The sequence below is a fragment of the Falco cherrug genome, chromosome 8, assembly GCF_023634085.1.
Source record: "Falco cherrug isolate bFalChe1 chromosome 8, bFalChe1.pri, whole genome shotgun sequence".
Classification (NCBI taxonomy): domain Eukaryota; kingdom Metazoa; phylum Chordata; class Aves; order Falconiformes; family Falconidae; genus Falco; species Falco cherrug.
In genome coordinates, this window is record NC_073704.1 from 1,932,830 (window position 1) to 1,958,704 (window position 25,875).

Consider the following 25,875-nt stretch of genomic DNA (forward strand, 5'->3'; position numbering starts at 1 on the left):
AAGACCATGAAAATGCAACTATATGTATTTCTGCTTTGTACTTCCCTCATATGTAATTACCCCTTGTCTTAGCTGATGATAGTATCACTTCCTCTGTCGATCAAAAAAAAAAAAAAGATGTTTTTTATGTCAGTTATTAAATATTTTACTATTATTTTTCGCTGATGATCAGCAGCGTGCGTGCCGCGCACCGGGCCGCATAGCGGTCCCGTGGTGTCTAACGGCAATAAAAGATGGGAAGTTGTTAAAAGTGCTTAATTAAAGGAAACAAACAACCCCCCCCCCAAAAGACCCACTGTCAACAGCGGCTTTTACGTGCTGAGTGCTTAGAAACCTTAAGGCCGTTTTGATGACACCGCTGGCGGGCCGGGAGCCGGGCGAGCGCCGGAGCCCGCGCATTCACCTCAGCGGCCCGGCTCCTGCCCGCCCGCCGAGGGGCCGAGCGCCGGCGCCCCTCCTGCGGCTGAGCAGGCGCACCGCCGCGACGACGAGCTGACCTCCCTCTCATGGCAGCGCCGGCAAGCTGCCGGCCGGAGGGAGCCTGCCGGTCGCCCCCTGACCTCCCCGCAATGGCTCCCGCGACATGGCGGCCGTCCCTCCCTCAGCCTCGCCTTGCCAATATGGCGGCCGCCCTCCCGCCGCTGCCGGCGGCGGCCAGGTGGTGCCGCCCGCCCCGCCCCGCCCCCGGGCGGTGGCGCCGCCCGCCCCGCCGTGCCTGTGTGCGCCGAGAGGCAGCGGGGGACGGGCGGCTCCGCGCTGCGCTGCGCTCCGCACCTGGGCGCGGCGGGGGTGCCATGGTGGCGGCGCTTTTCTGCGGGGCGCTGGCGGCGCTGGTGCTGCTCGGGGTGCGGGACGTGCTGTTCCTCTACGAGGAGAACCGGTGCAGCATGACCTACATGTACGAGTACCCCGAGTACCTGGTGAGTGCGGCGCGCCGAGGGAGCGGGCGGCGCTGTAACAGGTGGGAGAGCCCGCCGCTGAGGGAGCGGCCGCCAGCCGCTTCCTGAGGCGCAGCCCTGCGGCGGCTCCACGCCGGCGGCCCGGCCCGGCCCGGCGCGGCTCTCCTCCGACGGCCCGGCTGCCCTCGGCCCGCTACCGGGGAGGGCAGGCAGCCCCGGCCGCGCTCAGCCGCGGAGAACTGCCACACAGGTGGTCCCGGCCGCTCCCCGAACTTGTGAGGTAGCTAACTTGCTGAGGTGGCCTCTGCGTAACAGCAAGCTGGAAACGGGGTAAAAATAGCTGTGGTCGATCTGAGGGGTCTGTGCACGTGGGAAAACGCGCTGCTTTGGCTGCATCACGTAGGCGTGCGCCTTGGGTGGCTGCGGAAGGGAGAAGCTGGCTACCTGCAAAGTGATGAGGGGTTTGGCACTGCCACCTGTGCGAAGGGACAACGAACAGTAAAGCTTCCCATTCTCTGACAGGTAAATGCCTGTTGTAGTACTGGGAAAACCTGTCAAAAGCTCACCCGAGCTGTTGCGGAGGAAGAGGCCAGGCCAGGTTCTCTGACAGCACCGTGAGTGCCCAGGAGCTTGAGCCTTGTGCTTGGTCCTTTTTCAGAGTGCGAAGCAACTGCTGTGTCCAAAAAAGTGAACAGCTGAGATTCAAACACCAGTGTATTTCTTGCACTGGTGAACCCGCAGCGCAAGGGCCTCCCTGTGAGCTCTTGTAGGTGGCACAGCTGCAGCCGTCGGCATAGCCTGTGGGTCTCTCTGAAGTCCCTCCTTTGCTAACGAAGCCTCTCGGAAACTGCTTGATCAGTTGATCTTGGAATACCTTGGATCAGTTTGAGAGAGAGGACTGCTGATGGAACTGTCATTTTCCAGGCACAGTATTACGGCTTAAGAGCAGGAGGATGTACATATGTGAGTGCATGTAGGTTCGCTGGTAATGCCGCAGTTGTGGGAAATCAATTTCTCTTTTTAATAGTTGTGCTTACTACGGGATTTTCTGTCCTATTGAAAGCATCCCAAAGCATGATTTGTTGTCTCCTAAACATCAGTTTAGCATCATCTGGGATATAATTTATGTTAGAAAAAATGTGAAGTATTCTAAATAATACTGTGTTCTGAAGTAGGTTGCAAACTGGTTCACGCAGTAAAGAAGATCTTAAACCTTAGTACCTAAACTGGTAATGAAGCAGAAAGTTAATTTTTGGATCTATTAACCTTCATTTGCTAACATTGACATGGTTATGTTAGCCTACAAAAGAGAGCCTTGGTGTAGTTACAAGTGTTGTTTTGTCAGTGCTGTAGAACAAAATCGTTTAAGCAGTTCCAAATACTATGCGCTAATTTTTCAGATCACCTAGCAGCCAAAACCTACTTCATCTTCAATCTGAAGCCAGCCAACAGAAAGTTACTAGCAAAATCTGTCTAATGTTATTGGTAGTTGCTTGAAATTCTTATCTGCCCCCACACATCTTTTGTATTTACTGGTTACGTCGCGGCTTAAATTCTAAGCGTCTTCAGGTACTCGTTGTGGCAGTAGGAGATGTGAGGCTTAAGGGTAAGCGGTAGTTCCACACAGGAGATGCAGGTTGGGGCTGGCAGCACTCCCTCTCGTCCATCTCTGCTGATGAATAGTCACTTTTACTGTGTGGAAAGCAGTACTTCTGGGGTGAGAGAAATTATTAATTTGTCTGCTTTTGCTAAGGCATTATACTCTTCAAGTACCTCTTTATTGTTGAGAGGCTGCTTGTTTAATTTTTAATGTCTTTGTAATGATGACATTGGTACGAGAATCACAAGGTAGGAATTTCGGGTCCTCCCAGGTTGGGTGTCATGTTACAAACAAATAATGATTTGAGCAATTAAACATGAGAAGTTTAATTTCTTTTGTGTCTGACAGGGTGGGTTAGCTCACAGTCAAGTTAATGCTAAGGAATGGAATTGGTTTGCTTTTTTTTTTCTTTTTTTGCACTTAATCATCTTTGGTGGGTTTTTTTGGCATGTATTGCAGAATTGCACTATTTGAATTTTACCTAGCCTTGTCCTGTTCAGCTGTGCTTCATAAGGGATTCACAAGTTAGTAATAATGAGAACTTTTTCATAAGCCTCATTTCTTTGGGAACCAGGGTGAAAAATGAAGCCTGTTTGACATTGTAAAAAGTTAATATAGCTCACTACAACCAATTATGTAAGCAGTGTCTTGGGAATTCATAATTTAAATACACTGTCATGGAATGTGAACATCTGTTTTCCTTTCGAGTTAAGCATTGCTGTTTTGTTATAATGTTTGAGCGTTGTGATTGACTGAATAAACCCAGTATTTTGGTAGTACAGTTCTTATGGATTGTGTAGTTTTTTGCTTTCAACATGGACCCAAAGAAGGGCAGCTTGTTAATTTTATGTTCTGTAAAATTGTTTGCAAGAATAGTGAACCAGGAAGATACCATGGAAGGACAGCTGATGTGGTCCATCAGGAGGTTATATAAACATATCTTGGTGGCATTCTTAGTTTAGTAATGGACACTGATTAATTTAACATTTTTTCACAGATTTTTGAAAAAACCTTTGAAAAAGGAGCAGTAGAAAGGGACAGTTAGGTCAGTGAAGTTAGGAAGGTGAGATGTTGGAGAAAAGGGAAGGAACATGGAAACAATGATCTGAAGACATAAGGCCTGAACAAAGCTTAACTGTTCTTTTGTTCACAGTGAAGGAATTGGAACACACTCTGTCTGCCTCTAGTATGTGTATTTTGTTATAATATATAATATTATAAAAATATAATACCTATTTATACATATTATATAAAATACATTTTAAATCTATTTATCAAGCATCATAAGAAGAGGTTGCCAATAACCAATATGGCAATTTGAAGGCAAAGGGAGAAAGGAAATACTCCTTGGGCAAGTGTGTTTTGGCAGGAAATTAAAGCTAAATTGCCTTTACTCTAGATTGGTTTGAGAGAAACAACTGAAATATCCAAAACAACGATGCTTTGATTTGAGAAAGCAATTAAGAGCGATTTTAGAGAAGATTTCTGATGCAAACCTGAGTTTAGTTTTGATCGTATTGTGTAAAATGAAGTGTTTCCTTAAAATATAAACTACACCTTAATAATTTTATTTTTTTATTATCTTATTTATCTCTGAATTGTCATAAGCAATCAAATGTTAGAACAAGTGTATTCACATTCATAGAAATTTTAAAAATTTCTGTCTTAGAAACTCAAAATTATAAACCAGCCAGCCTCCATGTAGAAGCTAATTAAACGTTTTCATACTTACAGTCTATTTAGTTTAAACCAGTGGCATATGGCTCTCAGAGTCATCACTTACTGGTCTAAGACTTAACCATCACCTAGCCCTCAGGTTCAAAGCGATTTTGTTCTTTCCTCTTTGGGAATTCATAATCCTATGATTATGTTATGTGGTAGGTGAGGTGGTCAGTTGTTTGCTTCTTTGTTTTAGTACAAGAAATACGGCCTTCTTTAAGACGACAGTTGACTGTGTAAATTGGATCCTGAGTTGTTACAAAACCAGGTGGTTCATCACTAGGCCACAAAACCAACTCTAAAAACAGCAAGAAAAAAGTATCATGGGTTTATTTTTTCTGATGAGCCATATTAAGGTGGTTACTACTATTGTTTAAATTCCCATTGCAGTTTTCAACTCTGTAAAAATCACCTAAGAGAACTCGCGTTGCATCTATAACTTACCCTGACATGATAGTTGTCATCTGACAGTCACCTACGTAACTGTGTTCTTGAGATTTAGCTTTGGCATCAGGTGCGGTAGCACATCCTTGTTCCGAGTTAAATGGTATTGGAAAGGATTCCAGAGCTGTTAAGGAGCATTTGGAATAATTAGGATCACTCAGGTGCCCCAGTTTCTGGTCTCAAATTCTCGTGACCTGGGAGAAGTGGGTTGGGCCGTACCTTTTCCTTTTCCTTTTTCCTCCTCTGTAGTGTAAGTCTGGATTTAGTTGATGAATGTGCAACTTTAAAAGATACATAGTTGCACTCAGTTGCAGTTTGTTTCAAAGCCAGTTAATAGCTGTTTCAAGTAAGTGTAGCCACTAAGTGTGCATGGTAATACCTACTTAAACAAAATACTTGATACTTTATTTTTAATTATTTTTTTAAGCAAATCCCCGTTTTTCACTCTGTAGTCATAATTTTTTATTCTGTAGACATAATTATATGACTGTAACTTAATAGGTAAAACATAAGCCAGATCATTTAAACGACTGGATAGCCACTGTATCTTCTTGTTTGCAACAGTATAAGCAAGGTATTTGTTTTCTTTTAAACTTTTCAACAGAAAATAAAATTACCCAAGAAAATAGCCAGACGATACCCAGCATATGAGCTCTATCTCTATGGAGAAGGGAACTATGCCGAAGAAAACAAAAATCTCCTATTGACAGGAATTCCAGTTCTCTTTCTTCCTGGGAATGCTGGCAGTTACAAACAAGGTAAGCATTTAGTTAAGTTACAGGGGTGTTACAAACAGCTCTTGTGTTTATACTTCAGCTGGTGGCAAGAAGTTTTCTGTTTGAAATAGTATCAACAAGAGTCACAATGACTGACAATATTATGGTGTAGATATCCTTGTAAGTCCATGGTTAATTTCAAGCAGTCAAAATACATTCTTTTTGTTTGAAATCTGTTGAACAGTTCAGCTATAATATTTTTCTGGAGTGAGACTTTAACTTTTGATAGCCAGAAACAGTACAGTTTAGGCCGTACTATGGCAGCACTGCACCCTTGCTGTATTTTTGATTGCAAACATCTAGTTGGTTTTGATTTGAACAACGTTTAGTGCAGTTATGCCAAATAACACGAGACCTGAATTTGATTAGAAGAAACTGCACAAGCTACCATCTGTGAAGTAATTACGTGCTATAGAAATAAGCATCATCTTATGGCTTGCCCTGTAGCTTCATTAATTCCTACTTTTTCATGTAGTGGTCTTTTTCCCTTAAGGTCATCTTCCCACTTTACACATAGCCTGCTTTGTTTTCCAGGTTATTCCCTCTGAAACTTCTAGGCTCCAAATGAAAATAAGTAATGGTTTTAAAGTGTTATTATTTTTCATTGTAAATACTGAAGTTAGTAGTTTGATGAACATGAGGTATTATGTTTAAGTGTTTATGCAAGTATCTGGTATTCCTTCCAGGCTGGGTTTGTCAGGCAGTGATTTTTGCTCTCTAAAATGTGCTTGAAACAGTAATACTCCATGATGTGAACAAAATTGATTTGTATGCACGGGGAAAACCACCGCAGTCTAAACCCTGATGTCTCACTGTGATAATTTTTCCTTATCTTTTTACTAAACTTGATGATTAAATTATCTCGGAGAACCTTTACAAAGTTGTTTTCTTTGAGGACATACTTATTTAGCTTATAACAAAGTAAAATATTTTACCAACTCATGCTTCCAGAAAACCCCTACAGATTTTCAGGCTCAATAGCATCCAAAAAAGATTACCAACACAATGATTATGAGAGATGCCATATGGACTTTTGTAATTGTGCAAATCTGTGAATTCATGCTCTGTCTAAAACAATGGCAGTACGTTGTTATGTGGGAAATAAAATGATACCTTCAGGGCATGTTAGGAATCAAAAGGGAGTATCTGAAGAAAAACTTAAACTAAGTGAGTAGAAGTACTACCTGCTGTGGATATGATGTGCTGCTTAAGATCAGTAAAAATTTAAATATTTATTTGAGAAATTGATTTAGGGAAACTGGCAATAAGTAATATGTGCCTTTCTCAAAATCTTTGTGAAAATGTTCAGCCTTAATCAGTGGCTCAGAATAGTTTTTGGTTTGTTGTGGAATTTATGGAAATTCATATTGTGTTCAGAATTTACTGTGGGATAACACACTTTCGTTCTGATACCTAGATGAACAGAGAAGGTGTTGCTATTGTTATTTTCATACTTGTTTAAAATAAATCCATATTTGCTGAGCAAGGAAGACAGAAGTTCTGTTGCTGCCTTTGCTGGGCTTGTTATTTTCATAGAATCATTTCGGCTGGAAAGGACCTATAAGTTCATTGAATCCAGCCATCAACCTAAAACTTGCCAAGCCCACCACTAAACCATGGCTGTAAGCACCACATCTATGTATTGTTTAAATGCCTCCAGGGATGGTGACTGCACCACTTCCCTGTCAGGGCAGCCTGTTACAGTGCTTGACAACCATTTCAGTGAAGAATTTTTTTTTCCCTAGTATCCAGTCTAAAACTCTCCTGACTTGAGTCCATTTCTTGGAAGAAAAGACTCTGGAAGCATGAGTTGGTAAAAGACCCACTGCACTACAACTTCCTTTCAGGAGATTTTGATGTGTTAGAAACACTATTGAAACATGTTAATTTATCAGCTTTCGTGGGCATGAAAATGAACCTTTTAAAATGTACAAAATTCAGACTTTGAGTAAAGGATGTACTGGTGTAGTTGTTGGAAATGAACCCGAGACTGGGAGAATTGAGAGCCTGAGTTCAACTTGGGTGTCTATCACATGCTTGTCTTGTGATCTTTGGCAATGTTCTTGTTCTCTTTACCATGACCTCCAAGATGTAAAGTTGTGATAAGATACTTGATCTTTTAAGTACTGTTTAGGTCTTTTCAAACCATTATGAATGTGTTCTTACCACTTACTAGCTTTAGATAGAATTGGTGAAATTAGATTTACAGTTTTCATCATGGTGATAATACCTGCTTGGGTGTTCGAACATATAAAGTATTTCATAAATGTTATTTTCCTATTTTACAAACTTCACTGAAAACTGCTTGGTGTGTTAATTTCTGTCACATACTTGTCCGGAAGGAGAATTCTGCAGGCTGCAGATCTCACACTGTTGCACTCTGGAAGAATCTTGCTCCGATGTGCTGGATTTGGGCAGACCTTTCTGGTGACCATTAGTTGTTTTATATACTCGCTTTTGGGACTTTGCCTTTTATTTTCTTTTTCTCCTGCCATGCTTTTCCATTTGCAGCCATTGCTGTTCCTATCCTGCCATGTCTCCATGGAAACTCAGGGACAATTCTGCACTCGGAAGGCTGTAATAAGTAGCAGCCGAGGTTAGATGGAGAAGAGAGGTCAGAAGCGAGACCGTGTAAATACAAGATTTTCTCCCTCAAGGTTTCAGGTGGAAAAGTGTCTTTTAGGGTTTGGTATTTGGTTTATATACATATCTTGGTGGTATTTGGGAATGTTGTTTGAGAGTTGATGATCTTTAAAGGAATTTTAGGAAAGCCTAGCAGTAGCAATGCCTCTGGAGTTGAAGTCATTTTGCCGCCTTGTCCTGGTGGCAGTAAGAAGGTGCAAATGAGCTGAGGAAAGCAGCCCTCAGACGGAGGAACATAATCCTTGATCTTGTATAAGTTTGTTTCTGACATAAAATATCTCTGTAGTCAGCAGTAAGCTAGGTCGTGTGGTTAACTGCTGTTAAGTATAGCATGCAGCTCTTGGTAACTTGTTCCAAACTTCCTTTTCATTTAATCAGATTTGTACTTTTGCACATTGTTCTGAAAGCTCTTGTTGTTATATGTTTACTAATAATTTTTTTTCAGAGGGATTTTTAGAAAAATAGGAAACAATTATTTCTTTTCTCATTTTGCAATTCAGTTCTGACAGTGACTGGCTGATACTTTTGATGTAATTATATTTTCAAATCTGTTTTTGTAAAACAACTGTGATTGCATATTAGAAAAGAGGTTATTTGCTTTTGGACGTCTTTTTCCTCTGTTTCTTACTTTTATGAATTACTTTAGATGAGTAATGGATTGAAGATAACATTTTTTTCTTAATAGATTATATATTTATGTGTTTGCCTACTAATGATGGTGTGAAGCAGTGACTATTAGACTGTTCTAACTATTGTGGTTTCTTTTGTAGTGCGTTCTCTTGGCTCCATTGCACTTAGAAAAGCGGAAGACGTTGACTTCAAATATCATTTTAATTTCTTCAGCGTCAACTTCAATGAGGAGTTGGTTGCATTGTATGGTGGTAGTCTACAACGACAGACCAAGTTTGTGCATGAATGCATAAAAGTAATTCTGAAGTTGTACAGGGTAAGTAGTGACGTATGCTGAATAATGTACTTGCATTTGGGAATGGAATTCTGGGCTGCCTTTTTTGCTGAAAAACTGAAGAGTGATGAATAAGGGAGGGAGATTTTATAATGTGTGGAGATAACTGAATGTGATAATAGTGCAATAGAGAATTGCTGCTCTTTAATAGGTTTTTAATGCTTGTGACAATCCCAGAGCTTTGGTTACGTTCTATATTGTGTTTCTAAGTAAATATTTTCATGCACAATGTAGGCTTTTTTGTAGTAAACATGTAAACTTTCCCTAGCTTATTAAAATATTAATATAACATCACCTTACATCCAGTTTTCTCTAGGAAAGCACTCTGATATCCTATGTCCCTAGGAGTCTCAGAAATTAAAATAAGCTTAGGTTTCCTATGCTTACACAGACTATATAATATTTCTTTTTGAGCTGGAAACTCCATGCTAAGCACGTTTTTCGAGATTACAAAATGAATGTAAATTTAGTTGCTAACATATCAAGTTGATACTAGTTAATATTATCCTTGAAAGGACATTAAGTTAATTATTTTTTGGGGGGGGAAATAAAGTACAGCTGATAACCATAGTTCAATGTCAAATCTATTTTGGATGTGTCTGATTACTTTTCGCTCTTTGCTTAAGGGTCGAGAATTCGCACCAACCAGTGTTGCAATAGTAGGTCATTCCATGGGTGGTCTTATTGCAAGAGCATTGCTTACTCTGAAGAATTTTAAGCCTGAGCTGATAAACCTCCTCATTACACAAGCCACACCTCATGTTGCACCTGTAATGCCTTTAGATAAATACCTTACTGGTAAGTATTACAGGTTATGTAATTACGTCGTATTTCTTTATTGATCCTCTCAAGCATTAATAAGTGAGATTCTTGCAAATCAAAAGCAAAAATGTGCTGGTTTGTCTACTGTAATTAATCTATTCCTTTGTTACTTAGGTGGTTGTTAGAGAGCTCTATGGTACCAAGAGTAGTTCAAGTGTCATATAAAATGGATTGTTTGGACTCGAGCTTCTGTGCAGGGCCTGGAGCTCTCAGTAATTTGTGATTTTTATTAAGTTGCAAAGCATGTTACTAAACTTGTAAGCTCTCCAGTGAATGACATTTTTCTTTTTTAAAACTTGACCTCTTTAATAGATTTATTTATCACATGAATTGGCTAAATAGTGTTATTTCTGTGGATGTTGCTAAATTTAATGTTTGTCATGCCCAAAGGCTGGGGCAGTGAGAATATGGAATGTAGATAGAAAATTATATTTTATACAATCTATTTACACAAAAGGTAGATCATATTTTATGCTCACCTAAATAACTGTGGCATAAAAAATAAATTATAATCATTATGCATGTACTGTATGTGTTTTTGAAAAGCTAGATTTGACTGTGGTGATGAAATACATGTGCTCGGTGATAGTTGTGTAGATATTGAGGGAATTGGTGAAGGAGAGGGAATAGACAGTTATTTCTCATTATTCTCTGTGGCATCTGAGAGGAGCGGGTTATCTTTAGCTGCTGAATTTCATTTATTGTGCTTGTGTTAATTCTACTTTCTACAATTGATTGCACTGCAATGCTTCTTCTTTGTTGAAAGTTTCTGGACCATGGCTGTCCTTCAAATATATCTATGGTTTGCTATTTTAACAATGTATATGCTCAGCTCCTATCTGTCTTTCTCAACTGCTGCTTCCTTGGGGTTAAAACAGTAATTTTCATTCCTTATATGAATCAAAAGTGATAACCAGAGCTTGAATGCCTCTTGGGCCCCTTACAGAAACTTTTAATTAAATGTTTCTATAGCTTTTTTGTATATAAAATAGACTTATGCAGAAATTGTGATTGATTATAATCTATTTTATAGATTTTTATACAGCTGTAAACAATCATTGGATTCTAAAGGCCCAAGATTTAAGAAATTTAACTACCCTTTCTGTGGCGGGAGGATTCAGAGATTACCAAGTTCGTTCAGGACTGGCTTTTCTACCAAGATCGAGTCAACATGACAGTGCCTTATCCGTTGTGGTAAAAAAGCAAACTGTTTTTAGGTTTTGCATGGAGCTATGTTAGATAGCTATTTATGTAATGCATGGATTGGTGTCTAATTATAGTCTGTATGTGCAGCATAGTATAACTGAATATGAAAATACTACATAGTGCATGGTTATAAAATCATGTAGTATAAACAAGCGTCTTCTGGAGGAGTATGTGTTGGGGTTGGTTTGAATCATCTGCCACTTGGTACTGTTTCTTGTCACCACCTTCTTGCACCTTTTCAGTTCCAGAACCCAGGTTTTATTTTCCTGTGTTTTTGCAAGAGATGTGTATGTGGAGACTGACAGATGCGCACTATAGGTCTAGACTGCTCATTCAATTACAAAAAGGGAGCTCTGGCTTGGAGCCTTCTTTTTGTATGTATTGTTTTTCAAAGAATTTAAGGTATAGAAAGGATGCAGTAGACTGTCAAGTCCAGTATTCTGCTTTTGCAGGCATCTGTCTCCTTCCAAAATTAATCAAGAGGCATCATAAAGTAGTTAGGTTTGTCATCCATCCCCCTGCCATCAACCTGTTCTGTACATGGAAGAAGCTGGAAAACACTTCCCAGTAGGGAGAACATTTGTAATTTCCAGCTTTAAATGCATTTGTTCTGTCATCAACTTGAAATGTTATCTGAAATAGTTGTCATTCCCTTGGTGTTTACCTTCCTGTGTGTTGTACAGAAAGCTGTCTATAAATAGTCTCAGCTCTGATTCTGCTAGGCTAAGAAGATTAACTCCACATTCCCTTTGTCCTAGTAACCGTTCTCTGCATCTGTTCCACTTTCATTTCTCTTGAGTGTTGGTGACCAGAATTTTGCATGAAATCTCCTGTGCAGGGGTACCAGTTCTTTTTAATGGGTTTGGGGGGTTTTTTTGGGTTTTTGATTTGTGGGTTTGGTGGGGCGGAGGGTTTGTTTTGTTTTGGAGATTGTGGTGGTGGTGTTCTGGTTTGGTTTGGGTTTTTTCTTCCCAACTGTAATGCATTAATAGTTCATAGCTTGAATCAAGTTAAGTTGTTCAACTAGGTGATAAGCTCCATTTATGGGAGGTGGTTTTGGTATTAGTCCCTAAAATGCAGTACGTGCCATACACTTACATGGATAGCTTCAGGCTGTCCAGTTTTTTCTGCGTGGTGTTCCGACGCATCTTTATGTTGAGGATGCCCTTGATTTTTCAGCAGCAGCTTTTGTTGGCATGCTTCTATTCTTGTGTGCCAGGATCACTTGTTAAAGTAGTAAGATTAGTCATAGAAGCAGTTTTTGAAGAAATTTTTGGTAAGTTTCCTCCACGCCATTATTTGCCCGTTTGCCATTAGTCTCTGCTATCTAACATAATAACTTGGTCATTTTGTTTTACAAGGCCTATTTTATAAGTGCTTCAGCACTTGTAAGGTCTTAGACTGACGAAGTCATTCTGTTGCACCCTAGTCCCCTGAAACTCCTAAGAAAAATGCTGCTGCTCTTAATGGCACAAATATGTTTAAATAAGGAGGGGAAAGGCTAGCTTAGAATTTTAAAATGTTTGCATACTAAGAAAATCTAATTTTTTTTCCTTCTTCAAACAGAGCTCAGCTGTGCCAAGAGCTTGGGCCTCAACAGACCATCTCTCCATAGTGTGGTAAGCTCATGGAACAACGGTTAATTGACTGACCGTGCATCCCTCTATTCTCTACTGTTATCATATTATGTAATAATTTAACTTCAGGATAATATTATTATGATATCTTTTCTGACTACTGTTATTCCCCTGGATATTTCCTTTCTATATTTATTTTTACTTACTCTGTGTTTAGGTGCAAAGAATTGATCCTGGCTACCATTAGAGCTTTTTTTGATCTCATAGATGAAAATACAAGGCAGGTTTGTATATGTGATCTCCAGTATATTTCCCCATCGCACTTTCTTCTTCCCCCAGAGCACTTGATCAGGAAAAAACCCACCCTATTATACAGAAAACTCTTTCTGATTATTTTTAAGTCATGCTGAGAAAATTGTTGCTGTTTTGTACCAGGCACTGAAAAATCCTGTGGCTTTGTGGTGTTTGACCAACATGTCAGAAATAATTAGGTGTTAACTCAGTTTTTATTATTGACTGCTTGATGCTTTATAGCTGAGGTATGGACTGAACTTTTCTTCCATAATGTTGCAGGTTTAGTTGACCTTGCACCAGGAAGAAGAAGTGTTGCTAGCTGTGTAGCTTTGAACATTCCCTCTCACTGTGTGTTCGAGTGACCTTCTCTGACTAGTATATAAAGGGCAAAAACCTCCAATACTTCAAATCAGACATAATACTTATCAAACTTCCCAATGTTGTGTTGTTATAGTGGCCAGCACGTATTTCTGGTGTTCTTTTGCAAATAGCACTTACAAAAATAGAATGTTAGTAAAATACAAGCATATTTGTTTACCTCTAGCTGCCATTATTTATTGCTTGTCTAAATAAATATCCTGCATCTTACTTTTTGAAAACTATTGGAGAAATCTTCCATTGTACACTGTTCCCTTTCTGAAATGTTTCAGCAATAAACATGAATTGGAATTAAGGTCCAAGAGGCTGAAAATATGTAAGAGCAAAGCCCCAGCCACAGAAAAGGAAGGCTTTCAGGTGTTCTTTTTGAGGCTGTTTGGGGCAGGCTTCTTTAGTTTCTTAGATATACTTACTTTAACGTGTGTTTGAGAAAGACAAAAAGGGGCTACGGTTGTTCAGGAGTTGACTGACAATGCGCAGGAGCATAAAACTTTACAGAAGTCAGTTGTAATGGCCATAATTTTGAAAAGCTGAGTAGACAAACATTAGTAATGTGATTTCGAAAAAAAAAACCCAAAAAACCAACCAAACAAAAATGTAACTCTGCAGCTGTTTGGATGCTCAAAATACTAAGATGAGATGTGGTAGGCTGGATTTGTGATCTCAGGCTAGTAAATATGCCATAGTTTAGGAAGAATTCTGACATTTATAAGTGTGTTATTTCAGGAAGAATGCATGTGTATGTATAAAGAAAGCTTAATAGAGTGGTTTCCTTGTGTTAAGAGTGGGCAAGGATGTAACACTCCTAAAAGTTTTAGCTATGCTTTATAATGTGTAGACTTCCTGTACTGCAGTGGTTGACTATCGATGGTGCTTTATTTGTTCAGATTATTAAATTTAGAATAGAAAGTATACCATGTCTTCTAACAATCTCTCCTGCCTCTCATCCCCAAAACTGTATTGCTAGCTATGATCATGTGATGATTGTAAATCACACAAATCAGTAAAATTAAATTTGACAGTGTGCTCTTCTTTTTTTTTTTTTTAGATAACTGAGGATCCGAAGAAGAGAATGTCTGTACTGAATCACCACTTTGTGAGACACCCTGCAAAGATATTTGAGGAAAATCCTGAAGCTTTTACAGAACTCACGGGTGTGCAGCACTTTTCTTTTGATCAGAATTCAATGATACTCATTTGTTACTACTTAAATCTTCTCACTAACAAACTTCTGGAATACATTTGGTCCTTCTTCAGACATTGCTGAAATGATCTACTTATTACAGACCTAAACTATCAGCTTTCATGAGGTTTCAGTACTAAATAGGTTAAAAGGGGTAGGAGGAAAAAACCTGTCACTTTGCATGTCTTAGAGTCTGCGGGGTGAGCAGGAGCTGTATTTACACCAGGGTGTCCAGTAGAAAATGTCAGAAACTGGGCATAGCTGGATGTCAAAAGTACAGTCTAATCTACACTTACATCCCATGCTTGCAAGAAGGATAGTATGGGTATTGTAGAGCCACTGTGTTAGTTTTGTGCTACTCATAGAAATCCTGAATTTTCAGATCTGCTTCATCAGTGACTGCCTCTTTTTTTCATGACATGGCAGGGTAAAATGGAGTGCACACTAATGGTTTCCTTGTAAATGCCGAGAAATTATGACTGTGTGGAGCCTTGGGAACTAAACAGAACTTTTGTAGGGCACAGCTGTATTCCTAGCTTTGCTGAGGTGGGCTGAACCATTTCATAAAAACCATTTCATTTCAGGGACTTTCTTAATATAAGCTGTTGCAGAAGTACTAAGGTAGCTTGACCTTTGATGTCCAGTTTTGGCCACCCTGGTATAAGAAGGCACTTAGGCAGTGACATGCGCTGGAGTGAGCCCGGAGCAGAGGACCACCCCGGTGGAGCTCCTGGGGCATAGGCTGTGGGGGAGGGAGGCTGAGTGAACTGGGGCTTTTTGCCCTGAGGAGATTGTGAAGGGGGATCGATCCTGTTGCTGTCTTCAACTACCTAATGAAAGATTGGAGAGAAGGTGAACCTAATTTTTTCTCAAAGGTGTGCATGCTAACGCCGTAGGCAGTAGAGCCCAGTAACAGCAAAAGAAATTCCAGTTACGTACTGGGGAAAAGTACTTCACCGGGAGGGTGGTCAGACCTTGGAACGGCTGCCCAAACAGGCTGTGGAACTGATTTTTTTTGTTTGTTGGTTTTTTTGTACTTAGTTTGCCTTTTTTAGGGGGTCAGTTTTAGCAATAAGGAGGAATATGTTTAGACTGGATTTTGTGTTTGCATCTTCCTATTTGTAGTGACCTCTCAACAGTTAGCTAGATTTCTGTGAATTTATTACTCTAGTTACACAGAAGAAAGATGTTAACCTTCCTGCATGACAGTTTGCATTGTTTTTATCTCTGATCTCTTCATTATTCTTAGTCTTTTTTTCCCAGACATATCTTTAAACTGCTACTGTTTTCATGTACGTGTTATTCAGTCATCATTGACTGACTTCTACACAAGTTTCTGTATTAGTTTTCTTAAAAGGCTGACGTGAGCAAAGATCAAAGCTGTTTCTAACGTGGCCTCAGTTTAATCAGTCACCCTGTAATTACATTAGTACCATTCGCTTTCTTAGGTGTTTTGTTGCCTTGAGAGCTTTGTTTCAAGTTCCATAGGGTTTTTATTTTATAATTCATGTTTAGTAACTGGATCCTAGGGGTTTGCTGTTTCCTGTGTAACTGATGGAAACTGTTGCATGTAATTCTAAGCAGTAGCAATCTTGTGTTGATTAAAGGTTACAAAGTTTATGGCCATTTACAGATAAGAGATAAGACCTTGGAGATAAGTATAAGATTTTGGGGATAAGGATAATAGGTCCTGCAGTGTGGCACATAAAAACATATTTTCTTTTAGGAGCTTTCATGTGGATTACAGTCAAAGCCTCAAAATGGACTTACTCAGTTTACAATGTACGTAACATTTTTTTCTCATTGTGTTTTTTTGGTTTTGGGTTTTTTTACTAATGAGCAGTGTTTTTTTCTTTTCTTTGAAGGATTCTGATGGAAAATATTTCACATTTCCTCTTGCAAGCCACAGAAAATCATACAGTCATGTTTACTGTGAAAACAGTATGTTGGTGAGAAAATACTTCTTTAATGTCTGGAGTTTGCTTATAAAGCTGTATTTTTTTAATTTAGATTTGCTGCAGTTTTAAGACAGTTTAATGAACAGCTGTTGAAATTACTGACATTTGTTTACATTCACAGCCTAATACATTGTGTTAGATGTACTTCCTGGTTTAGCATGTCACACTTAATGTTCTAGATCTGAAACCTTCAATGTCACCTGAACCTCAAACGTTTTATTTTTGACTCTCTTATGGTTAGCCCCAGATTACTTTCTCCTTTTAGGGCAGTTCTGTATTGATGGGCTTGAATGAAGAAGTTATTTTTAGTGCTGCCAGGATTCAGCCATACTTCTAATTTGGGAAAGCAGTTTATAGGTTTGCTTTCCCATAATAAAATTGAAATGAGCCTGAAAGGCTGCAGGGATCTTCCACTAAGCAGTGGAAGCAAATGGAAGCCACATGAGAAAACAGTATCTTCTTGGTTGTCTCCTCTGTTGAGAGATAATAATGTGCAACAATTTTTTTAATCTCAAGAGACATAAATTCAGCAAAAATGCTTTTGACGTGTTTTTAAAAATATTTTTTGAAAGGAAGGAATGTAATTTCTTGGCAAACTGGAGATGGATAAATACACTTTTCAGAATTACATGAGTATTCTAGATTAGTGGCAAGAAACTTGAGATGCTTTCCTGTTTCATCCTACCTGCCTGTGTCACCACTCCTCCTCATCCCAAAGAAGAGATTCATACCACCCTTGGGGAAAACAAGATTCTGTGTTCTCAGTGCTTTTCTAATTGTCCTTCTCAGTAGCAGCTTCAATACTGACACGTCTGTTGTGATCTTAGTTGTGCTTTAACAGGTTAACTTTTGCCTTTGTTATACTATCTTAAAGACAGGACTAATACTGCTTGAGGAGGAGGTACAGAACAATGTCTGAGATACTCGCATCATGGTGCTGTCATTTCAAAGCGCTTAAATTATCGAGGGAGGGAGCAGTAGAACATTAAAATTCTAAAGTATTTCTTGACTACTTAGGATAGTACATTGAGATGTTTCTTTTCATTAGAAAAAAATAAACTTAAAATTGATTTTGACACCATATGTAAGGCAGATATTTTTTAAGGGCAATGGTGAAAGTTTGTTTAACCTTGTATTTGATTTTTAGAAAATGTATTCAAAAAGGTGGCAAACAGAAATTATTTAAAATGGTTCCTAGAAACCCCCACCTTTCAGTCTTATTCTTCATCTTTTCATCCTTGTAATTGTAATTCCAAGATCACAACATCGGAATTTTAATGGAGGATATCACTTGCTGTTAACACAGAAGTCTGACTTCATTGTGAAATGAATAAAAAAAGATGGTGGATATCTTTTGTTATAAATAATTGAGGAAATCCGAGAGAAACTGTTTTTATCATAATCTTTGCTTTTACTCTTCAGTATTTGACATCCTTCTGAGGGTTTGGTCACTGTAATAACAGCTGCTGCAGACACACTTAACAGAAAAGGAACGAGATGAAGAGGGAAGTTTGTTCCTCTCTTTAGGCAGTCAATTGCACCAAGGTTCTGCTATCAGAGGATTTTTGGAACAGCTGCTGACATCTGGTGTACTGAAACAGTTAGCATATATAAATTTTGAAGAAGATTGTCAGCATTAACTCCTGCATTGTTGCAGTAAATAATTGCTATTTTTAATATCTCTATAAATACACTCACGTATTAGTAATGTACCATTTTATGGTATTGACTTTACAGGACACAAGTAGCTGGATTTTTGGCTGTATGAACAATAATTCATCAATGTGGTGAGTATAAACAGTTCCTGTTCTTTATTCAAATGGGTATTGTGGGACTAAATTTGAATTTAAAGCATTTAAGATATCTTCCTCCTTAGGAAGGAAGAGATTGGGAAGAAAAGTAAAATTCTTGCTGTAATTTTTGCTGTCTGTATCACCAAGAAAACAGGAAAGAATAGGTTTTCTCAAAAATTGCTGCATGAATGCAGAATAAAATAGGTGAACTTCTTTAAGCTGTATTTTTGACCTTTGCAGCAGTAAGAAGTTGCTCCTGTTGCTCTCTTGTGGACACTACATGCTGTGCTGGATTCCTAAATTGTGTGTTTTGTAGAATCGCTTTAGAATCCTATGACAGAAGACATCTAACGTCACTCAAAGCCTTCAGAAGAGTGGCTAGAAGCATCTCCTATTTTTTTGCTGATTCCAAAATTGCTATTGTCATATGAAAAATATTTAGCAGTGTGGGTGATTTAGTGATTATTTGAATCAGTTTGTTACAATCATTACAAAATGGATTTAAAACACTGGCTTAGCTTACGTTTGCAAAGTAAGCTGAAAGTAAATTCAATCTACCCTTCAGATTACAGAAAGCTTCCAAGTAGAATTGAGCTAGAATAGTATTTATCTGCTCTGGGATCCAAGCTGAGGTGTATAGCCACAGTTTTGCCTCCAGCTGATAGCTAGATGTCATAATTACTTTTTCCTGATCCAAGAAGCTGGCTGTTACTCCTTTGCATAACCTTTGATCAGCATCAAATGCAGGTTAGCCTAGTTCAGGACCGCTACCTAAAACCTCATCTGATAATAGTGTCCTTGCTTTGGACTGTGTCCTGTGGTCATGTAACACTGTTTGGAGAAACAGAAGTATTCTGGTATATTGTAAAAATCATAACTTAAAATGACTGAATTAATGTGTTGCGGTTCAGTGTTTAAGTACACACCATTTTAGAACTGCTGCAAGCTCTGCAGCAGCTAACAGAGTTTTATTTCATATGATATGTTTTAGATGTTCCCATATGAAAAATTGGCACTTCTGATGTTTAAAAATGCTAATAAAATTGTGTATTAATTTGATACCAGTGATGTTTCAGCTCACTGAGGTTTTTTGTTATGTTTGTGAAGTTGCATGGCTAAGTACTGAATGTTTGTATGTGACAAAGTTAGAGCTTTGCTTAACTTGGTTTTGCACAAACAAGATTTGGAGCATTTGAAATGACTGTAGTTTGATAAATTACTATGGTAGCAAACTGCAGGAGACCCAAACTTATCCTCATTTTAAAATCATGTGAAATATATACATATACACACACACACGCATATATATATAAAAGCTGGTATTTTAATCCATTGTCATAATGGACATGCTCATCCTTAATGTGCATAAATTTTTACAGCCTGGAAGCTACTGATTTGTCCTGGAGAGCTGAGTTACTTCCCACCACCAAGGTAAGTGTCACACACAACTTGAAGGAGGGAGAGGTGCTCCATGGTGTAGCTGCATGTCACAGGAGAAAGATCTGTTCTGTTTACAGCATTGGAACATGCAGTTGTATTCCAGAGGAATGGGTGCAAGAGGTGGACATCTGGGAACTGGCAAGGGGCAAGCTAAGGCTTGTTAAGCTAAGTTCACAATGGCTTTTATTTTTTTGTCTTTTTTTTTTGTTTTAAGGTTGTAATACTGAAGCTTCAGGACTATCCTTCTTTGTCCCACATTGTCATTCAGGTACCACCCACAGTTGGCAATAAGGTAAAAAAAAAAAAAAAAAAAGAAATGCAGAAATTGCTTGCTTAGTGTGTTCGTAGCTTTCAGGTGCTATGACAGCAGGAAAAGGAAGTGTATTGAATATGTGCTAAGTTACTTTGAGAAACCATAGACCTACACTCCAGTGTGGTTTGTAGATAACTGTTATCCTTGGGTAAGCTCAGAAACGTCTTCGTTTGATAAAACACCGAACGGAAGGCATGCATACTACTTGAAACATACAAAGCAACAGTTCTCAAACCAGTTCTTAGGAGTTCTTGTTGGGGGTTCTAATGTTTTTCTTCCTTAATGTTCAGGAATGCAATCAGGCTATTATCTTTTTGAACAGTCAGTTCTCTTACCCAGCATAGTGGAGAATGCTGTTCATAACTGAAGACACCACATATGGATTCTGAGGAGTGTGGTACAGATACCTCTGCAAGCTCTGAGACCACAAATAATGTGGTAGGCTGAGTTGTACAGAGTTTGATAGTTCTGAACCTCACAGAGAAGTTGGATGTCTTTGCATCAAGGCCTCTCAGGCTCCCAGTAAGAGGAACACTTGCAGGGAATCTAAGCAGACTTGGTGTATTACCCAGCTGGGTCTGGCAGGCCTTTCTAGGTAGTCTTGAAAGTGGCAGAAGACTGAACTTGAATTTAAAGTGTAAGTAGGTCTGACATTTCTTTCTGCAACACAAATACTGTCTCTGCATCTTTGATATAATAATCCACGATCCAATAAATTATTCACAGCTGAAGTGATTATAATGCTTGTATACGAGCGCATCTTCAGATAGTTGTGACAGAAACATCTTGCAGTTAAATTAGTAATATACAATGTTCTGGATAAGAAAGGTAGAAGAGAGATCACTTGTGAAATGTAACGTGTTGAGTTGCAGTCCTGTGTTAAATCTTGGAAACTGCTTTTCAAAAATAAACAAATGCTGGATTTAAAATGGGATGGAAAATAATTTTCGAGAGACCTACATACTTGTTAGAGATGGTACAACTCATACCTGCTGAATGCTTTGCTTTTTTGTGATTAAACTTCAGAAGACGAACTAAAGGTTCTTTTTGCTTAGTAAATTGTATCCAGATTTTGGACAAGTCATGCTCCTTTGCAACGCCCCCCAGAAAAGAAAGAGGTACCTGAGGAGGAGGGATGTGGACTGGATTCTAGTTGTTCTTAGCTGTTTGAATAGCCTTTTGAAGGCTGTTGCAAATGGGTGAAAGCTAGAGTAACCTGCAAGTCATGCTTCAGCTACCCAAACTTGTACCGCTGTGTACAGGAACAAACTACCTGCCAGTCCCTGCCAGTGTGTGGAGAGGTGGCGCTTCAGTACTTTTGTCCTGGACTTTGCCTGAGCCTGTGAATAGAATTTGGCAAGTGTAAAGGCTTTCTAGTATTGTGCTCAGTTTAGATCTGTATGTAATATCTTGAATTGCAGTATACTTTGGGCTGTGAATTCTTCAAAGAGGGTTCCAGAACAGTGCAACTTCCTGTAACACATCTTTTTTCATTTGGTAAGTTTAGCATATTACTTTTTTTGGGGGGTGGGGTGGGGTGCGTGGGGTAGATAAAAAAAAAAAAAAAAAAAAAAAAAAAGGAAAACTAGTATTACTAATATTTGGATAATAAACTTACCTAAAAATTCCAATGGTCAGGAGGTTTTGGGGGTGTTGTTTTTACTAAAGTTAATATTGCTTTTGTTAGTAACAAACAGAAAAGTAAGAAATGTGGGAGTTTTGACTAACAGATATAGAAGCACACAAGTCTCCTGGGGAAAAAAAATAAATATCTGAAGAAGTAGCGAGTTCTCAAATAATTTTATCTAATACGTGAAAAAAATACATCCTTTACAGGGCTTTCTTCAAGCAAAATTCTATTAAATTCAACTGGCTTACTTTACAATGTACAGCTCCAGCACTTTAACCAAGTAAGAATACTACTTAATTTTTTTAAGTTAATGTAACCACTGTTTAAAGAATGTGATTTTTTTCTTTTTTTTTTAATGTTCTAGATATATCAAGCTTTCAAAATTTATATAGAGAGCCACTGCCAGTCATTTGAAGGTAAATATAAGTCTTCTAAAGCATAAATTTATAAACCAAATGTGTTGAAAATTCTCAAGACCGAAGCTGGTGGAAACAAAAGTCCTCTCAAGCAATGGGGTTTAGGCAGTACTGTTATTAGCAGAGACATTTGAGCAGATAATATCTCTCTGTCCACTTTTTGTTAAGAAGGTATAGCTCAAAGAAAATGCGAAATTAGTCCTCCTATGTTTTTTTTCTTGCTTCCCAGCAAAGGGAAGTTGAACTTTCAGCAGGCTTGTGCGTTATATTGAAAGTGTTTCTCAAGAATAGCACATTTGGCTAGGATTTTTATTTGCTAATTGTGGGACTCAAATTTGAATGTTGAGCTACATAAGCTTAAACAGAATGGGATGCTGAAGGACTTTGTTTCAAAAAAAAAAAAAAGTGATGGATTTATTAGATTGAGGTTACACCTATTGAAAACTAGAAGTTTTCTCATAACTTTTCTGCCCTTAAACACTGATGTCTTGCTGTCTTGTTCTGTAACAGCATGAGTTTAAAAATGTCTTTTTTGTTCAATGCTAACTGCACTGATCCGCATTGCAATGTAACTGCAAGCCCAGTGATTCTGTACAGTGACTGATATGCCACCTTTGTTTTACTTGCATTTTAGTTTTGGAGACAGTTGCCACATCTTGTTCTTAATTAATTTTATATTTTTTGATTCTTTTCCATTTCAGAAAGAAAACCTAGTGTTTACAGACTTCATATACCCTGGTCACATGAAGATTCAGTAACTGTAGCAAAGTAAGGACTTTGACAATTTAACTTACTACTTGATATGTTTTTGAAGCATGTTTGCATCCTCTTGTAATAGTTCTGATATGAGACAACTTCTCCAGTCTTAAGTGTTTGCCTTCTGCATCTTTTCCTCATTTACTTTTCTGCCTTTGTTGACAAAGTTGTTCTGAATTTTTTTTCAGAACATCTACCGATTGTGTTTAATAGTTCTCACTAATTTTCTCAAAAAGGAAGTCAGATTTGCTGGTCTGAAATTCTCAGCATGATCTTTGACCCCCTCGTGAGTGGGGTGTAGAGGCTGCTCTGGATGCTGGCTTCTTCCCATAAGCCAGGGTTTAGATCACCCAGCAGCCCTAAGTTGCTTCAGCAGCATAGTCCTGACAAAATCAAATGATAGGGATTGAAATGTGTCACTCATGAATTACAGTTGAACAACCTGACTTTATTTTAGATGGTTGGAAAACTGTCTTCCTTATTTTAGGTGTTTTAAGGATACCTCCCTATTTCTCCCCGCCCCATCCCCCCTTGTTTTCTAACAGCATAATACTTGCAGGAAACTGAATTGTATTCTTGAGGAGGTGTTTTCCCCATCTTGTCACTCAGAGTATTTACATGTTCTGTGAGGCAGTGTGTACACTAAAACTACACGTGTCTGTTTTCTAGTACCATGCCCCTTGATAGTTCAGAGGACAGTAGGCTGAGAATGTTGTGTAGTCCTTTGTGACAGGATAAACAAGTTCATCATGCCATTTCACTCACTGCTTGTGGTGACGCTGCTGTACTAGATCTGCTTTAGGTGCACTTGTTGAAGACTAAGGCTTGTTGGGCTTTCCTTCACTAGAAGGACAACAATTACCCATTAAATTTGCTGTTTCAGAGTTCCATCTTCTACTGAGATTTCTGCAAAACTGCATATTGCTCAGCCTAAAAATGACAGCAGGGTTCCAGAATTGAATATTTACTCCTCCTCAGACTGTCAGTATGAAGTGAGTAATACAAATTTATTTTATAGCTAGTTTGCATTACTGTATAACTTTTATATAATTCAGTCTTTAAAAATGTGGCTAATTAATTAAAATAAATACTAAGCAAATCTAAAATAAAGGTAGGCTGTTTGGCCTTTTTTTAAATGTAGTGCATGTTACAAGTATTTCGCAACAGCCGGAGTAATATTGAAAGTTGGGCTCTCATTTCTAAGAAAAACTTCAAACCATTTGTTTTGAAAAAGTCAGGAGTCAGCTGTTGTACATTTTAGTTATAGGATTGCTGTCTTCTAAAACTCAGGTTGGCTTCTTAAAAATGAAAGTATTTTGTACTTATGTTTGCCATTATATAAAATAATAAAATATTTCTTTTTGTATCAAGGTAGTTCTGAAGACGTCACTTTTACAGGTTCTTGGACAAGTAAGAACACTTTCTAGTACTAGATTGTTTTTTATGTCAGTGGCATCTAAAGAAGTTTGTCCTTCCTCCCTTCCCTGCCATGGCACTTCTTGATGCCAAGCGGGACACTATTCAGTGATCATTGTAAACCTTGTCAGCTGGCACAGCATCCCATCCGGATAAATGTCAGGCCTCAGTTTTCAGAGGAGTGCAAAAGCAGCCTAGCTCTAAAGAGCTAATGTAAATGTTGAGCATTTGGCTTTGTGGTTAGTTGAGTATCCATAGGTCATTTTCTTGCCTGATGAGTCAATAGTGTTAAAACTTTAAGATACATTTGGCATCAACTACAAGTTAGGAAAAAAGTTGAAGTAGATCCATATGCTCCTTTTCAACAAATTTTCTTTGGTTATCAATGAAGAATACATTTAAACATTGGTATCAGTGAAAATAGACTAGTCATCTGCAGTTTTCTGATTCTAAAGAGTAACTAATTCGCAAGCACTTAAGTGTAGTGCTGGAGTATTACTGGCAGGTTTCTCAATTTGAATGTATGCATTTATATTGGGGATTTTTCATGTTGTTATCACTTTAGAGGAATTTATGTCCTATTTGTTTATTAATCATGACTTGGGACAGTGGAAGCCAATTAGAACATACGTGAAATTGCTTCCAAAAATTCTTTACCCAAAAGCATATGTAGCTATATGCAGGTATTGCTTGGAAAGTGGCCTTTCAATTTTAAACTCTATTTTACTGAAACACCATTAGTGCACTAGTGTATTCTTTTAATATTTGTCTTGACTGGAAAAACAGCATTCACTTATAATTTGATCATTTATCAAAACATGTTTGATTTACTGTTTATGAGAGGTCTGAGCGTTTTCCATATATAACATTAGTTGTAATGGTAGTTATCAAATACTTATGCATAAAAATGAAAAACTGTTTAAATCCTTTAAGAAAGATTTTCTAATCACATCATCATGCTGGCTACATGATTGTGTGTGTATTTTAAAAATATATTTATATATATATCTAGAAATTAAAAGTTATCTTTCCACCCTTGTCTTTCAGATAATAAGGTTCCATGGTGGCGCTCTTCCTGTCTATATTGTTTCTAATATTCTTCTTACTTATGGAGGACAGTTGAGCACATTGATATCAACAGGTAGCTTTGCAGAAAAATATTTTTTTTTTCTCACAAGTGTTTTTAGAGAAATTAATTACCCAATTTACTGTTGAAAACCTAGCTAGTTGTTGTTAACTTTTAAAGCTAAGTATCATTAACTTGTGCAAGCATTTGGATTTATGCTCTTCAATTTCGGGTTTTGTTTGTTGGTAGTTCTCCAAGGTTGTGTTGTAGCAGGGTATTTAATTATTTTACTCTGCAATCCCTTCTTTGTGAATGATTGGTGTTACACAATACTTTAGAATTAATAGATGTCTACTAAAAAATAAATGTAAAAGTTTAAAAATATATGGTTAATATGCACAAAACACTATTTCTTGCATGAAGGTGAGATTTGCAGGCTTAACTTTTAGACATGTCTTCAGACAAAATGCATTTTTATCTAAGTTCAGGTGGTGAAGCTCTTGTGACAATTACCTAATATGAGTGACCCAGTGAATAAGGGTCTTGATGATAAAATACGATGACTTGCAGTGCTGTTGTAAG

The 25,875-nt window shown here is 38.3% G+C and overlaps 1 protein-coding gene across 4 annotated transcripts in view; it reads left to right on the forward strand.

Annotated features, from left to right (window-relative positions):
- Positions 1–88: 88 nt before the first annotated feature.
- The window catches only part of PGAP1 (post-GPI attachment to proteins inositol deacylase 1), a 38,841-nt gene continuing 13,054 nt past the window's right edge, over positions 89–25,875 (forward strand). Inside the window, exons 1-20 of one of the 4 annotated variants that reach the window (XM_055717956.1) lie at positions 89–920; positions 5,267–5,420; positions 8,852–9,027; positions 9,672–9,843; positions 10,901–11,061; positions 12,640–12,692; positions 12,868–12,934; positions 14,371–14,476; positions 16,232–16,287; positions 16,371–16,454; positions 18,201–18,250; positions 19,636–19,687; positions 19,911–19,988; positions 21,431–21,506; positions 21,846–21,919; positions 22,004–22,055; positions 22,757–22,823; positions 23,695–23,803; positions 24,183–24,221; positions 25,275–25,368. In XM_055717956.1, coding sequence (XP_055573931.1) covers positions 507–920; positions 5,267–5,420; positions 8,852–9,027; positions 9,672–9,843; positions 10,901–11,061; positions 12,640–12,692; positions 12,868–12,934; positions 14,371–14,476; positions 16,232–16,287; positions 16,371–16,454; positions 18,201–18,250; positions 19,636–19,687; positions 19,911–19,988; positions 21,431–21,506; positions 21,846–21,919; positions 22,004–22,055; positions 22,757–22,823; positions 23,695–23,803; positions 24,183–24,221; positions 25,275–25,368 — 2,134 coding nt within the window. In that variant the 5' untranslated portion in view covers positions 89–506. Of the gene's footprint in view, positions 921–5,266; positions 5,421–8,851; positions 9,028–9,671; positions 9,844–10,900; positions 11,062–12,639; positions 12,693–12,867; positions 12,935–14,370; positions 14,477–16,231; positions 16,288–16,370; positions 16,455–18,200; positions 18,251–19,635; positions 19,688–19,910; positions 19,989–21,430; positions 21,507–21,845; positions 21,920–22,003; positions 22,056–22,756; positions 22,824–23,694; positions 23,804–24,182; positions 24,222–25,274; positions 25,369–25,875 lie in introns of those variants that run through there. The other 3 variants (XM_055717957.1, XM_055717958.1, XM_027807077.2) reach the window with 3 other exon arrangements.